Source organism: Brachyistius frenatus, unplaced genomic scaffold (assembly GCF_029030835.1).
Source record: "Brachyistius frenatus isolate BFR_SWC_R1_liver_20210118 unplaced genomic scaffold, ASM2903083v1 Contig_98, whole genome shotgun sequence".
Taxonomy (NCBI): domain Eukaryota; kingdom Metazoa; phylum Chordata; class Actinopteri; family Embiotocidae; genus Brachyistius; species Brachyistius frenatus.
The window spans coordinates 215,616-230,791 of NW_027210697.1; the positions used below are offsets into that span (position 1 = coordinate 215,616).

Here is a 15,176-nt window from a genome sequence, read left to right on the forward strand (position 1 = left end):
ATGAGTCACACCTGTGTGCGGTGGAAAGGCCCGCTGTCTGCGAGTACGAGGCCGACAGATTGAGGACGCGTCGGTGCGCGAGTGAGGAGGTTCAGCTGGACGACAGACGGCTTCAACCGCTTTAATAAACACCTGCGTGAAACTAAACAGACCGCGTTCGCTCCGACGGGAATACTGTCCGGTGTTAAATGCCGTGGGTGGCGGTGGACCAAGCAGACGGACTGTAAATAGATGACCAACCCGACCGCAGCGATTTGCCGGCGGTGTGGAGGTGTGACCGTGGTTTAAAACTTCTCCTTACAGCTCTCATTTTTCATCCGTTACACGACTCGCTTGTGTCGCTTTTGTGCGTACAACCGAGTGCAACGCTGTAACTGTCTCCCAGAAAACTCAACGCAGAGCCGATTCTTACCTCGACAGGAAGCTGCTGAAGTTCTGCAGGTCTTGGGAGTCCAGCACCACATTCAGATCACTGATAGTCCTCTTCGATGTCTGACCCTCCTGCAAGACAAACACACCATCGAGCTACTCAGTTAAAAAACAAACTGTGCATTAGTTTCTTCAAAGTCGGAGTTGCTCTGTTTTAAATAATAATTAAAAAAAAACTATATTTGTAGAGCACCTTTCATACAAGAAATGCAGCTCAAAGCGCTTCACAGCAAGAGAATTACATGCAGTGTTTCACATAAAAACACATATAAAGGAACATTTAAAATGATAGAAAATAAATTAAATGCACAAGAAACAGATAAAATGCATAAAATGAAACACAAATAGAGTTCAAATATAAAATAAGCAGTATGCCTTTTAAAGGCGCGGTAGTTCAACGTGTGAGCGAGCTTCAAGAGTAACGAGTTCAAGACTGATGTAAAGAGGGATGTTTTGAGCTTTTTTGTAAAAGTAAAATCCTTCTTATATCAAGAGAACGTCACGACTGCTTGCTTCTGTCGTGCTTGGGGCTTCAGATTTCACTGTTGCTTCATACAAGAGCTCACAAAGGGTGAACGATACAAACAGAGGTGACTGAAGTCAAGCTGAACTTTGAAACCCCTCTTGAATTGCAATCTGAATAAATATATGAAATTTGTGATAGTCACAAGTTTAATTTCTTATTAAATACAATTCATCCTAATTCGGAATCATTCATCATTAATCAGTATGCACTGGAGAAGGTTTCTGTGGTTTGGCGTGTGCACTGTGGCACTGCATGTATCAATAATCAGCTTCAAGCCTATGACGTCAGAAGAAATCATGTTTTTGGGCTCAATTTCAGCTGCCGACTCCAAAATATTTTCAACACTGAATTCGATCGGGAGCAAAGTTTGAATGACGAACAATGAGCAGAGCAGTGATGAGTGATAATGCTTTATCAAATCAAGTGTTTTTTTTGTTTTTTTTTCTGAAAACCAGCTGTCGCATTTTATTAACATGGCATGAAGATGAGAAAAAAAAAAAAAAGAGCAACAAGAAACCCACAGCAGCTTACTCATGGTGCATGTAAACTAAAGAAAAAAAACATAGAAGAAGAAAATACATGATTAAAACAGGACAGAACTCCCTGGAAACCCCAAACTGTGGATTTTACACATCTCTGTGTGTATTAACGGAACAAACAACGGCTATTTATTGATCTTCAGCGTTAGTAGCGAGGCCAGCTGCTTCCCTCTACTTCCCGTCTTTATGCTAAGCCAGTTTTAGAGAGACAATATTTCACTTGGAAAGATGTTGGGGTGCTTGCGTTTAATGTTTTATTTCTTATTGTAAAGGAAGTTTAAGTGATGTTACTGAAAATCAGGCACCGTATCAGCAGCATCCACCTGGAGGAGACGTTTGACTGATTTCTTGGGCAAGAAAAAAAACACACAAAAAAACCAGTTCTCTCATTTAAACTTGTTTTTTTTTTTTTTTAAGTGGAAATAACTAGGAAATACTAAAGATGTTTATACAGTTATATTATTTTGAAGAGATTACAAATAAAGTAATAGCTGTCAACGGCATAGACCTGACTTTACCCGGTGCATCCAGAAACAGTTTTTACTTCAGTTTGGTGCGACGCCCGACTGGATGACCTGACAGCGATTTGTTCTGAAGTATTTCCACTGTCAAGACAGTTTCTGCTGAAAGTCTGAGGAGCAGCTAAAATCCCAACTGTGCACTTGAGGTCTCATCGGGGAATCGCTGAAAAAAAAAAAAAAGCTCTCTTGCACCCTCTGCTGGGATGAACACGGCAACACAATCTGGAAAACACAAAACATCCAGAACCAAGACTCCAGAAAAATGGATATAAAATGACTCACCTTGACCTCCGAGAGCTGGAACTCAACCTGGAAGACGAGTTCAGAGCAGCGACCCGATGCACAGACCTGCTGGACCAGCTTACTGCCACCTAGCGCGCACACACACACACACACACACACTACATTGTTAGTTAAACGTGTAAACAAAACCTACGCTTACAGCAGCATTTCAAAACAAAAATGCATCGTTTTCAACCTTGAGATCTGATTTTTATGTCAACATTTTATACGTCAAATTGTTTACATCAACGACAGCGGTCTCCTCCTTTCCGGCCTTCGTTAGCGGTTGGAAAAAAAAAAAATTACTCAAGAGGCTTGGATCAAAATCAAACACATCGGACATTTATTCTTGCAAGAAGGAGCAAATACATACAGCAAGTCCCCCCCCCCCCGTCCCCTTTGTATCTGCTTTCGTATAGTGATACTGAGTTGGTTGTAGGTCACAAGGGGAGTCGTCAATTAGATGCGGAAAGCAAAACAAAAAGGAATCACTTGCAAATAAGACAGACAACAAAAAGAGATTTTTTTTTTTTTTTTTCCCGGAGCCACATTGCAAACAAGAGGAAGAGACAAATCTTTTTTATTTTTCCATCATTACCATACTGATATGTTTCTTATGGATGCCCACGAGCTTTGCAGACGGCACAAATTAAATACGGCACACATCAAAACGATGTCCATCATGTAATAGTTGAATTTTAGTCAGAATATGCCGGACTCTTACTCTTTTGCAGCGTCTTTATGGTGCAGCTGGTCAGACTGATGCCATTCATCTGCGTCTGCCGCTTCAGATCCTCCTCCAGCTCCTCCAGCTCCACCTTCAACCTGGACAGCACCGTCTCCTTCCCTGCTGATGGTTTCTGTCCGCACACGTACGCCCTGCACAGACCAAACAAACGACGGCGAAGTGAAGATGTACGGACTTTTAACGATTTCAAAACGAAGAATGAAAGCGAATCTCACAGGGCGTCCTGCATTTGTCCTCCAAAGTTAAACGTCATGTCTTTATCGTTGTCCTGCCGTTGGCGCTGCAACGCTTCGACCTCGGCGTGGAGACGCTCGAGCTGAGCCTCCAGCACCTTCACCTCCTCGATGGTCTCCTCGCTCATCATCTCCTCCGTCTTAAAAAGGGAAAACGCCAAAAGATTATCAGCAATATGCTTCATGCAGAACATGAGCGGTAAGCGTGACCCTTATTGATGTTCATTAAAACTTATAGGAAGTGTGTTGTAGTCTGTATTGTTGATGTCTGTCCAACTTAGAAAATAAACCACACACACACACACACACAAAATTTCCCCTCGGGGATTAATAAAGTAAATACCTACCTACCTAATATGTATGTTTTCATTATATTCTGCTGTTTGTGATTTGTAATTTTCCTTGGGCGTAGTTGACAGCAGAGACAGACTAACCTGCACTTGACCCACGTGTTGCACAGTTTGATTGACATAAGTCTCAGCCTCATCATATCGCCTCTCTGCTTATTTTGTTGTTGTTGTTATTGTTGTTTTTGTGGTAGCCTTTGGACCGACAAAAGCCAGAAATCTGTCCTGCAGTTGTCGACTATTAAAACAAACTCGAGCCAATCGAAATGTGGGGTCTGAGGACGCAGGTCAAAGGATGAAAAATGCTGTGAAATCCCACATAAATGAGGAACACCTGGTCACCATAGCAACGGTGTAAAGTTATCTTACCGTATTCATTGGTGTAAAAAAAAAAAAAAAGAAGTTTCAATAAACAACAAATATTTTCACAGTACTAAACCCACTCGTATAAAATAACGTTATCCCATTTAATTGAAGAAAAAAAACAAAAACCCGGACATTTCTTGTTACCTGTTTAATTTCCGTTTCTTCGACGTAAAAACCAAAACAGCTCGTGAGGAGTTCACTTCGTTGAGCCGCTTGAGACTCGCGCCCTGTGGACTCAACCACTTTTCATCTGTTGGAGGGGTCAATTTATTTCTGTAGAGAGGAGTCAGGCTTGTCAGTGTGCCTTTGTGGATACAAATACCGTATATGATAATAAATACGTATTATTAAAGTATTTTTTTAGTGCTTTATAGCTGCTAGTAGATGTTGTTTTTATAAAAGCTGACCGAGCAGGAATTTGTGAGTCCCCCTCGATATTGGAAGACGCAGGACGTAGCAGACGTAGCTGATCAAGTGAAGTCGATTTTGCTCTGATCGAGGAAATACTTATTATTTACTAATTTATTAACCGTCGCAAGGAACAACAACAAAAATCATAATTTTCCAGCATCCATCTCTGCTCTCATTTGGATTTTTTTTTTCTTTTTGTAAAAATGGTTGTTGAATGTCTTCACTGCGGAACTAATCTGTTCAGCAGAATCAAGACCGGAAGGAAATCTCCACCGGAGTGCAGCCCCGGACAGAGATTGTGGTAACACCAGTTGGACACATGTGAGGTAAACATTTTGTCGTCTTTTATGCATGTATAAATGAAACCGGTATCTTAATTGTGGAAACAGATTAAAACATTTATAAGTGCGTTGATTTACTCGTATTCTGTGTGACGCTATTTTCGTTCCGCGAGCGTTTCAGATTTGAGCTTTAGTTTGAGTTGGACGGAGACAATAAAGTCAACTAATCAATCACTGACAATAAAACACACTTGATATAATAGTGTGGTCTGTTCGTCCAGGGAGGTTAATTGCTATAATTTAACATAATCATATCTGACAATATATAAGTTGTAAGTGTTATGACTTACATTCAGTTTGCAAAGTGTGTCCAACTAAGGACAGTTTCACGACAACTCTGCAATCAATCCTGTCCTCTGAAACTTATAATGTTCAGTTGTTGTTTTTTTGTTGTTGTTGTTGCAAAAACTGCTTTAAAGAAATGTTGATTCAACAACAACAACAAAAAACAGGTGAGCAGTAGCAAAATCTACAGCCTCTAAAACGACCAAAAGAGAGAAATTAACACTGAATATAAATAAATAATGAAGGTTTCCAGTACAAGCAGCAAAGAGTCTAAAACAGCTGTCACCGGTTTTGCATCAAAGAGCATTCAGATCATAGAACGAGTGAAATGTGTGTTGTAGTGCATATAAATATGTTTATATCTACATCTGTTTCATTAATGTATATAAATATATATAAAATGTTTAAGGTCAACAGTCCGTCAGCAAAGTTATCTAAAAAAAATGTTCCTGATTGATCAGCACGTACTCTATGAGTCCCCACCTGTCCATCGTCTCCTGAGGGACGCGTTGGTGCAGATGACAGTCACTGCCGTTTGTTGTTTTGTGCAGTGACCGCGTTGTCGTGGATACGGAGCAATGCAGCGGCTGTACGTCGGCGGGTTGAGCCACACCATCACCCAGAAGGACCTGAAGGATCGATTTGGAAAGTTCGGAGCCGTGGAGGACGTGGAGCTCCGGACCAGGAGGGACGAGGACGGTGAGGGATCCGAGTTGAGAGGTGGCAGCAATACAAAATAGGGATAGCAATACGATGTTTAAATTCTGTCTATTAAATGCATTATTTAATATTATGTATATTCTACGACATACGCAGAGTTTTTACAATTGTTCTGCTGATATAAAAAAAAAATCACCAAATAGTGTAACTTTAAAAAAAAAAAAAAAGTTGACCGTGATGGATTAAATCTCTTAAAGTGTCTGCAGGCTGATTTTTCATAGAAATTAATTGACAGCTAAATACTGATGACGAGTGCGGCTTTAAAAAAAATTTCAGTGCGATTATCGAGTCAGGTTATATTTAACGGGAGAATCAAAAATGAACAGAAACGTTTTTATCAGGAGTCCCGTTGTGTTTCACGTCATTGTTCCTCGCGTCTTCTAACTTGCGTTTCTTCCTCAGGCGTTCCTTACAAAACCTTCGGCTACATTAACATCAACATTTCAGACGCCGACCTGAAGAAATGTAAGAGAACCGAGCTGTGATTTCTTGAACTGATGTTCATCCAGACTGTTTGTGGGACGCATCAGCTGTCATAACGGGGGAAAAAAACAACTTTTTATTTCACTGTAAACATAATCAAAGCTTAAATCTGGTTCTGGGAAGTTATTCAAACATCACAATGTTGAAATATTTTAATTCTGTTGGTATGTTGTTCATCTTTTATCAGATAGATTTTATGTTATTTGAGTATAATACACATCATGTATTGTTAAAATGATGATGTTTTTTTCAGTTTTTCAGTCAGATTCATGTTTTTTTTTTGTTTTTTTAGAATTAGTGTTCTGCAGCATCAGATCCGACTGAGGGGAGCTGATGCTGCAGAAGTTTTGTTTGTGTATCTCAGCATGAAGCCATTCGTTGTGTTTACTCCTCCGCAGGTATGACGGTGCTGAACAAATCCAAATGGAAAGGAGGAACTCTGCAGATTGAAACGGCCAAGGAGAGTTTCCTGCACAGGTACAGCCACGTTCACGTCACCATGGAAACCTAACATTAACGCAGAAGTGAGTCTCCACTCATTTCTGTGTTAGAGGACGTTGCTAGAATAAACACTCAAATTAGTTGACTTGATTTTGATTAGGGCTGACAATTATTTTCATTACTGACAAATCTGCAGATTAATTTCCAATTAAGTGATAAATTCTTGTATCTGAATAGTGTGAAAATGCTTCGTGGTTTTCCCAGAACCCAAAGTTTACAGTTGTGTCAAACAGAAAAATATGGAGAAGTGGAAAGTGGAGGAACTGTAATCAGGTAACAGTTGTTTTTCCTTGAAAAATGACCCGAATAATTAACAAATTATCAGAATAGTTGCTGATTAATTTCCTGTTCTCACTGGTATGAAAAGCCAAATCAAACACATGAAGAAGGATCACACTCAGTTTTCGATTTCAAACTTTTAAAGAATTTTAGAAAACCTTTGTCTTGAACACGTCAGCGTGACGAGTGTGTTTGTTGTCTGTCAGACTGGCGGAGGAGCGGCAGGCGACGGCGGAGCAGCGTCTCCGGCAGCCTGCAGTCGACGACGAGAGACAGAAGCTTCTGGACTCGCTGAGCAAAGCCGGCGTGGACAATTTCACCATGAAGGCAGCGGTGCCGGGGACCGAAGTACCGGGACACAAGGTGTGTGTGTGTGTGTGTGTGTGTGTGTGTGTGTGTGTGTGTGTGTGTGTGTGTGTGTGTGTGTGTGTGATCCAACGATACAAAACATAATGAATTTTAAAATTAAAAGGAATGTATTGATTAGATTAAAGGTGTTTGTTTCATGTGAAGCGTGCAGGTGGTGACTGTCTTCTGCTTTCAGGACTGGGTGGTCAGTAAATTCGGTCGGGTCCTCCCCGTCCTGCAGCTCAGGCGTCAGACGGGCACCAAAGCCCGAACCGTGAATTACGACCCGTCCAAATACAGCCACAACATCCGCCGGCTGGACCGACAGGCCGCGGACGAGTCCACGCCCGTCGCCCAGCTCACCTGGGAGGTGCGGGGAGGGGACGACGACATCAGCAAGAAGAGGCGGGGCGAGTTCCCCGCCTACAAGCCACCAAGATCCAAGAAGAGTCGGCCAGAAGTGGTCGACTCCAGTCCGGCCGTGAGCAGAACCAGGTAACCACGGGACGTTTTTGTGACACCAGTTTGTTTCTGTAAATCCCCAAACTTCCTGATGGTCTCTGGGATTCCATATTTTCTGGGCTTCTCCGAGGAGTTCCTCTATTTTCTGAGATCCCTAAATGTTCAAAATGATAACTCGATTTATGAGAAATTTCTGGTGGACCCTGGATTCTCAAATATGTGTAGAATCTTCATAATTCCAGTTTTACTGAATCCTGGGATTCCCAAGATTTTCTACAAATTTCTTTTCTTCCCAAAGTTTCGTTCTGTGTTTTATCCTCGCTGAGTTTCTGTCAGAGATTCTCTTGGTGCCAACTATCTCCTGAGATTGCTAAAACCACCTTCCGGTCTCCTCCGTGTTGTTCTCCTCCTCTCAGGTCCGAGCCGGCCGTTAACTCCGTCAACCACAGCGAACCTCATCAGTTCACCAACGGATTTAAACCCGCAACCGACCACAGAGCGGCTCAGAGGAAGTGGACGCGCGCGACCGACAGCGACGTCGATTCGGACGAAGAAATCCGCCGGCTGGTGGCGGTTCAGCAGACCTCCCATGGTGCACTGCAGCAGGAGGCGGAGGAGGATCACCTGGAGGTGGTCGGACACGACTACTTGGTGAAGTCCAGACACAAAGGTGACAGAATTTGTGTTTATTGTAAAGAGAAGGAGGCTTTTAGGAGGATATTTTGGCTGAAATGTCATTTCACTCAACATCCTTCTTAATCTGGAAGATTCTGATGATGCATTTTTTAGGTCAAGGCCCATGTTGGTAATTGAGACTTTAAAATGTTTTTAATAATATATATTAGTTGATAAACATTTTTGATAAAGGTTAATTCAATTTAGTTGATCAAAAAAAAAAAGTGTCAACATTTGTACATAGCGAGATACTTTATAGTGTAAAAATAAACTGATCAGCTTTCTAAACTATGTAGACGGAACCCTTTCTTATTTATTTCAAACAGAACCAACAGGAATTATCTGTAAAAGATTGAAAATGTAATGACAGTGTAAGAAAACAAACTTTTCTTAAATAATTACTGGAAATGTTCGAATTAAGATCATAAATGATGAATCTCATCCTACGACCTTGTAAAAATATTAAAACCTTTGCAAGAACCAGACTGTCTTTATATTTCCAGGTGATGAAGACGAGGATGACTACGACTCCGCCGACACAGATGAACTCTTCGCATCCAAGAAGCCTCCTCCTCCTCAACCTCAGAAGAAGAAACTCCCCCCCAGCACAGCAGAAAACAAGTCAGGAAACAACGCAGACAGGAAGAGAAAGACAAAGAAGGAAAGTAAAGCCAGAGAGCAGGAGGAAGAGGAGGAAGAGGAAGGCTCAGTAGATGCCGAAGAACAACTCGCCTCCGGAAAACCGTCCTCCAAACAGCAGAAAGCAGATTCTAGTAAACGGAAACAAAGTAAAAAAGTAGCAGTCCTCCCTGTAATAAACCCCTCCGATTCAGATTCAGATATGATGATGATGATGATGATGATGGTGATGAGGATGATCAAGAGGAGTTAGAATCAGCAGGTTCATGCTCCGATTCTGATTATGAAGCCATGTTTTCTAATGTCACCCGTCTGGAGATCTCCCTGGCCGATCTGCAGATGCTCGCCGAATTCGATCAGCAGACTACAGCTCCCAGCATCCTTAGCAGCGGCCTCCCCGTACGTACTCCCAAGAAAGGCACCACGCCCGAAGAGATCCTCGCCGCCCTCATGGAGGAGGACAGCAGCGACGACGAGCAGGAGAAGGAGAAGAAGAAGAAGAAGAAGAAAAGAAAAGGCGTCGTGTCAACGTCGCTGCCCGCCTTCCAGGGAACGAACACGCTGGGCGAGGGGTCAGAAACAGACAAGCGGCAGAAGAGAAGGAAAGAGGAAGAGGAGGAGGAAGAGGAGGAGGAGGAGGAGGGAGAGGAGGTTAAAAAACAGAAGATGAACTCTGAAGCTCCACAGCTGAACCACAGAGCAACAGGCAGCAAAACCAGCCAACAGAAACGGATAGAAGCAGAGAAAAAGACTGTAGAGTGCAGTGAGGAGGAGGAAGACGAGGAGGAAGAGGAGGAGGAAGAAGAAGCTGTAAACCCAAAGAAAGCTGAGACTAGCTCTTCCTCTAGCAGTGACGATGAGGAGGAGGAGAGGATGAAGCCCAGTCAGACTGTTCTTCCAGCTAAATCAGCTGCAAAGGCTTCACCTTCATCCCGCAGCTCCTCTGAGGAAGACGAGGGTGAGCAAGAGATGATTCCTGCTGTGGATGCAGCACCTCGCCGTGCTGCTGCGCACGGCGAATCCTCCTCCGGCGAGGAGGAAGATAAGACGCAGGCTCCTCCCCGGGTGGTGTTGGGAGCCAAGGAGGAAGAGGAGCGGCAGAGGAAGGCCAATATGAGGAGGCTGGCGGCTGTGCAGCAGAGACAGAAAGAAGCTGAAGAACACAAGAAGCTCATCCAGGGAGCTCTGGCCAACCTGGTGTGTGTGTGTGTGTGTGTGTGTGTGTGTGTGTGTGTGTGTGTGTGTGTGCGCGCGCGTTGTTTTAATCTTTAATTTAACATGTAGACAAGGAATATAAACTGGAAATTAATGTCCATTAATCTGCATAGTCCCTGGAAAAATATACAAACAATACAGAAAATAAACAACAGCAACAAAAAAAAAAGCGAGTTTAAAAATGAAATTTGTATTTTGAATATTTAATCTACTTTTTTTTTGTCTAGCTTTCTCTAGAAATGTTATTGTGTATTTTAAAAGACTCTGCTGGGAATAAGTATCCATGTCTTGTCTGTTTTCTTTCCTCAAAAAAGTTTCAATTACTGCATTGATTGGTCCGGTGTTCACAGCAGCTGAGGAAACGTTCATGTAAAAAAGATTTCCTCTTTGCATGATATTGTTAATAATAATGATAACAACTGTGTTAATCTCTGCTAGGATGCTCCGACAGCAGGAGCAGGGAAACACATCGTCTTTGGTTCCGATGATGATGATGATGAGGATGGAGATGGTGAAGATGAGCAGCAGGCTGTCTCAAAGCTCGCAAAGTCAAAAAAGAGCCTGTCTCAGGACGGCCAATCAGAGGCTACAGGTGACGAAGCAGCGGCCAATCAGAAAGCCGCAGTGAAAGAAAAGGTGAGTGAAGACGTACTGATGTGAAAGAAGATCAGATTTAGTTTATTTAGATTTCACCTTTGAGGTCGTGAACATTTACTTACTGCCGTTTCCTTCATATAAACATTCTGGACTATTAGAGACTCGCATGTTGAATATTTGAAGCGATCATGACGACCTCATCATAATTTGAACTGCGTATCTGTGTGTGTGTGTTTTTAGGGGCGTCTGAAGGCTTCGACCCCTCAGCTGTTCGACGACAGTGAGGATGAGGAGGAGGGCGATGAAGAGAAGGACGGCAGCAGGTTTGACATCAGGCCTGAGTTCGAAGGTCGAGCAGGACAGAAGGTGAGAAAAAAAGAGTTCACACGGAGCTGCTCCATGATGTCTGATTTCATATATAAAATGTCATGTATGTCAATACACGCTGTCCTCAGTTTTAGAGTCCAGATCACATTGTCTCCAAGGAAGGAAAGAAAGGGGCCGCATAAAAAAAAATAAAGGATCACCAAAGTCATCAGGGTTCATCATGAAGGCTGAAACTTTATGACCCCTCACAGATGAATCAATTAACACCGATTATTTAGTATCAACAGCTCAACTTGAGGTCTGTGATTTATTAGAAGTGATAAGTGAACAGACTCGAGACACTTTGACACGGGCCGAGTGTTTACGGCCAGATGAAACGGGAAGTCTTGTGTCAGCAGTGGTGAATAGTTTACCGACGGTGATCCGAAGAAGAACAAACCATGAAGGTTTACGGGACAACTTGGAGCCAGACACCACAGGACACCATCATGTCGTCATGTTCGGGACAATATGTCCCAACAGAGGAGCTCAGTGCAACATATGGCCTCCTGCCTCTGATGTTGTTTCGTTTATGTGTCCAGTTGATGGCGCTGCAGTCCCGCTTCGGCACTGACGACCGTTTCCGGATGGACTCTCGCTTCCTGGAGGAGGACGAGGACGAGGACAAAGAGGAGGAGTCAGGTGAGGCCGCGGACGTTGGTACGCTCTTGTTGGCGGTCTGCAGAAAAGGCAGAGAGGTCAGAGCTAACGGCGTTGAGGGTTTTGTGATTCAGAGACGAAGAGGAGCCTGACGGAGGAAGACGAGGCTCTGGAGGAGGAGACGAGGAAGAGCCTGTCCATCCTGCAGGACGTCCTCGGCAGCAGCCAACCAATCAAGACGGCCGCCAAGGCCAAGAAGTTCAGGTCGGCCTCACGCAGAAACTGAATCACGGACACGTCAGGAACATGTGATACTTATAGGAAAAGATGTTAAAGTGTGTGTGTGTGTGTGTGTGTGTGTGTGTGTGTGTGTGTGTGTGTGTGTGTGTGTGTGTGTGTGTGTAGAGACGTGTCAGCGCTGCACTACGACCCCAGCAAAGAGGAACACGCCGCGTTTGAGACCAAAACCGAGGACACCAAGAAGGAGAGGTACGAACATGGAAACGATTATTTTATTTGCTCCGATACCGAGATGATCAACCTGATAGATCACCGGCCTGAAGTGGCCATTTTCCATGAAAAGACTAAAACCAACAAGTTCTGATTTTCTGACCTCCGTACGCAGCCCCTTCAGTTTCCACCAAGGATTTAAAAGTTTAAAACATTTTTAACAACATTCAAACAGGAGAAAAAGCCAGTTTGATTTTATTTTCAGCGGCAGATTAATCCACGAGAGTTTGGTTTTGACAAGTAAGAAACATGTGGAATCAAAATGACATTAATTCTGGTCCTGTTGGATCAGTTATTCATTTAATATGGCACATTTTCATAGACAAAGTCACAAAGTGCTTCGCAACAGTAATAAGAAAAAGAAATGTGGAAATATTAAAAGTAAACAACAATCGCAACAAACAACAGATGATTGAAATTAGTTCGTGTACTTTTGTACTGTTAAATCACGACTGCTTGAATCTTTACCCTAAAGATTACCGAAGTACTCATCCAATCAGCCTGTCCTCTAACTCCATCTTCTACCTGAACTCGGGTAAAACTGTCATGTGACCTGTTGTCTTCACAGCAAGTCCGCCAGGAGGAAGAAGAGGGAGGAGGCTCAGAAGCTCCCGGACGTCTCTAAAGAGTTATTCTACGACGTGACCGGCGACCTGAAGGCCGTGTTCGGTCAGACGAAGGACGACAACGCCAGAGGAGAAGACGAGACCAACTGGGACCAAGTAGAGGAAGGAGAAAAGGAAGGTGAAGAAGAGCAGACCCCGCTGTCGTCTCTCTTCTCGGCTGATCCCGGCTCTGAGAAAGAGGACTCCTCCGGATTTAAGTTTTCCTTCTTTGGAGACGACCCAGAGACAGGAAGTGGAGAGACGGGTAGGTTGAAACTCAAATATTTATCCCAAACCGCCAGAGGGGAGTTTTTTGTTGTTGTTGTTGTTGTTTTTCTCCTTAGATTTTAAATATCTTTGTCTCCAACAGCAGAGTACAAAGTGGAGAGCATCCAGGCTCCGAAGGTGTCATGGCAACAAGACCCTCGTTTCCAAGACAGCAGCTCAGAGGAGGATGGGGATGAGCAGGAGGAGGATGAGGAGCAAAGCAGCAGCGGCGTCGCCACTAAAACGCCAGAGTGAGAAAAATGAAGATTTAAATCCTGTTTGAAAAAGCTGGTTCACACGACCCAGATTTTCCACTCGGGCTCCAGCTAACGATGTTTTAATGAAGTTTATTTATTCTTTTGTCAATTAAATGTCAGGAAATGCTAGAAAAAAAAAAAAAAAAAAGGATTGTTATAAATCTCCAGAGACATCTTTAGACTTCCTCGTTTTATCTGACAGTCTGTCCAAAACCAAAGTTTATTTTAATTTATCTTAATTTATGACTTAAGAAAGGTGTCGTATCCTGATATTTTCGAGCAAATAGTGAATATTTGACTTTGTTGTTGTTGTTTGAAAAACTTATAATCACTTATAATTTTTTGAATGATCATTCATTGAAAAATATTTTTTTAGATGAAATGTGGTCAATAATCCAGCTGTGTCACATCAAAGGCTTCCAGCCTGTTTGAGCAGATCCATTGAAATACAAAATCATCTGAACGTCTGCGTGTTTCTGCGTTATTGTTCACAGACAGCAGACTCCTGCAAAGACAGATTTCTTCTTCTTCTTCCCCGACGACAGCAGATTGACAGGTGAGACGGGCACTGAAACATTCAGGGAAAACGTTAGACAGTTTAAATGACACTTCTTTTGTTTGAACTTTCATTCAGCGGCAGGTTTTAAATTTCCCCCCCCCCTCCTCCCTCCGAGGTGAAACTTTTAACAGCTCGCTGACGGATATTTCCTGAATGTTGCTGCTTCTCTTAAAAGTCGCGTGGAGCGTATTTCCTGTGCGATCTCGACCCCGTGTTTTGTCTCCCTCAGAGGGTCCCGGGATGTTCTGTCGCGTGTCTCAGCTGGAGGAGCAGAGGGAGCAGTGGGAGGAGAGGAGGAGCGCGCTCAGACAGGTCGGTTCATGCACAATCAGAATTTAAGCACACACAGCAAAATTGGAACTTGGACTGACTGCTTAGTAAGCACACACACACACACACACACACACACACACACACACACACACACACACACACACACACACACACACACACACACACACACACACACACAACCTGTAGCTGTATTGACTGCTATTATTGCCTTAGTGGATTGTCTTTTTGTGTTGCAATTAATAATTAATAATAATTTTTTTTAAAGTTTCTACAATCAAAATCAGTCATGAAACCAAGAATTCAATCCTCATATTTTTAAGGAGACGTGACTCTTAAGTGTGCTGTTTGTTTTTTAAATATTATAATATTTTTATTTATTTTACTACACTGTCAGTTGCTTCTAGCTGCAGTCTGTAGTGTTTATTTTTTTTTAAATTTGTTTTACCTTTTCCAGTTCAAATCTATTTTACTGAAACTAAATATTGTTAACTTCAGAAAATGTGAGCTGATTTGGTTGAATATTTATTTTTCATGTTTTGACTGTCCTCTTTGGTTCCGCAGGAGTACCGCAAGAAACACAAGGACGCCCGCAGGAAGCTGACATCCTCCCTGAGGAGCTGAGGATTGTGGGAACAGAAGTTCTTGTGTTACATTTTTAGCTCTCACTGGACTGAACTTTCAAGAATCTGGAGATGATGGATTATTTCTTCATCTTGGTGCCTTTTTTTTTTTTTTTTTTTCTCAGACCGTTTGTAACAGCAGGAGGGAAAC

General features: G+C 42.8%; 2 protein-coding genes across 2 annotated transcripts in view; one reads left to right on the forward strand and one right to left on the reverse strand.

The window, feature by feature from the left end:
• The window catches only part of cenpp (centromere protein P), a 79,867-nt gene extending 75,666 nt beyond the window's left edge, over positions 1 to 4,201 (reverse strand). The window contains exons 1-5 of the mRNA XM_069711328.1: positions 4,136 to 4,201; positions 3,261 to 3,418; positions 3,022 to 3,176; positions 2,298 to 2,386; positions 413 to 501 (exon numbers count right to left, since the gene is read on the reverse strand). Of these exons, the coding sequence (XP_069567429.1) occupies positions 413 to 501; positions 2,298 to 2,386; positions 3,022 to 3,176; positions 3,261 to 3,409 (482 nt within the window). The 5' untranslated portion in view covers positions 3,410 to 3,418; positions 4,136 to 4,201. The remainder of the gene's footprint in view (positions 1 to 412; positions 502 to 2,297; positions 2,387 to 3,021; positions 3,177 to 3,260; positions 3,419 to 4,135) is intronic.
• Positions 4,202 to 4,678: 477 nt separating this feature from the next.
• nol8 (nucleolar protein 8) lies at positions 4,679 to 15,139 on the forward strand. The gene is given in 19 exon segments (XM_069711274.1): positions 4,679 to 4,728; positions 5,580 to 5,727; positions 6,151 to 6,213; positions 6,630 to 6,708; positions 7,218 to 7,374; positions 7,556 to 7,854; positions 8,238 to 8,491; positions 9,000 to 9,340; positions 9,343 to 10,332; positions 10,789 to 10,986; positions 11,188 to 11,313; positions 11,856 to 11,955; positions 12,048 to 12,177; positions 12,319 to 12,402; positions 12,992 to 13,293; positions 13,399 to 13,546; positions 14,047 to 14,108; positions 14,341 to 14,423; positions 14,967 to 15,139. Coding segments are annotated over 18 exon segments (3,597 nt in total). The 5' UTR covers positions 4,679 to 4,728; positions 5,580 to 5,606; the 3' UTR covers positions 15,027 to 15,139.
• Positions 15,140 to 15,176: the final 37 nt, after the last annotated feature.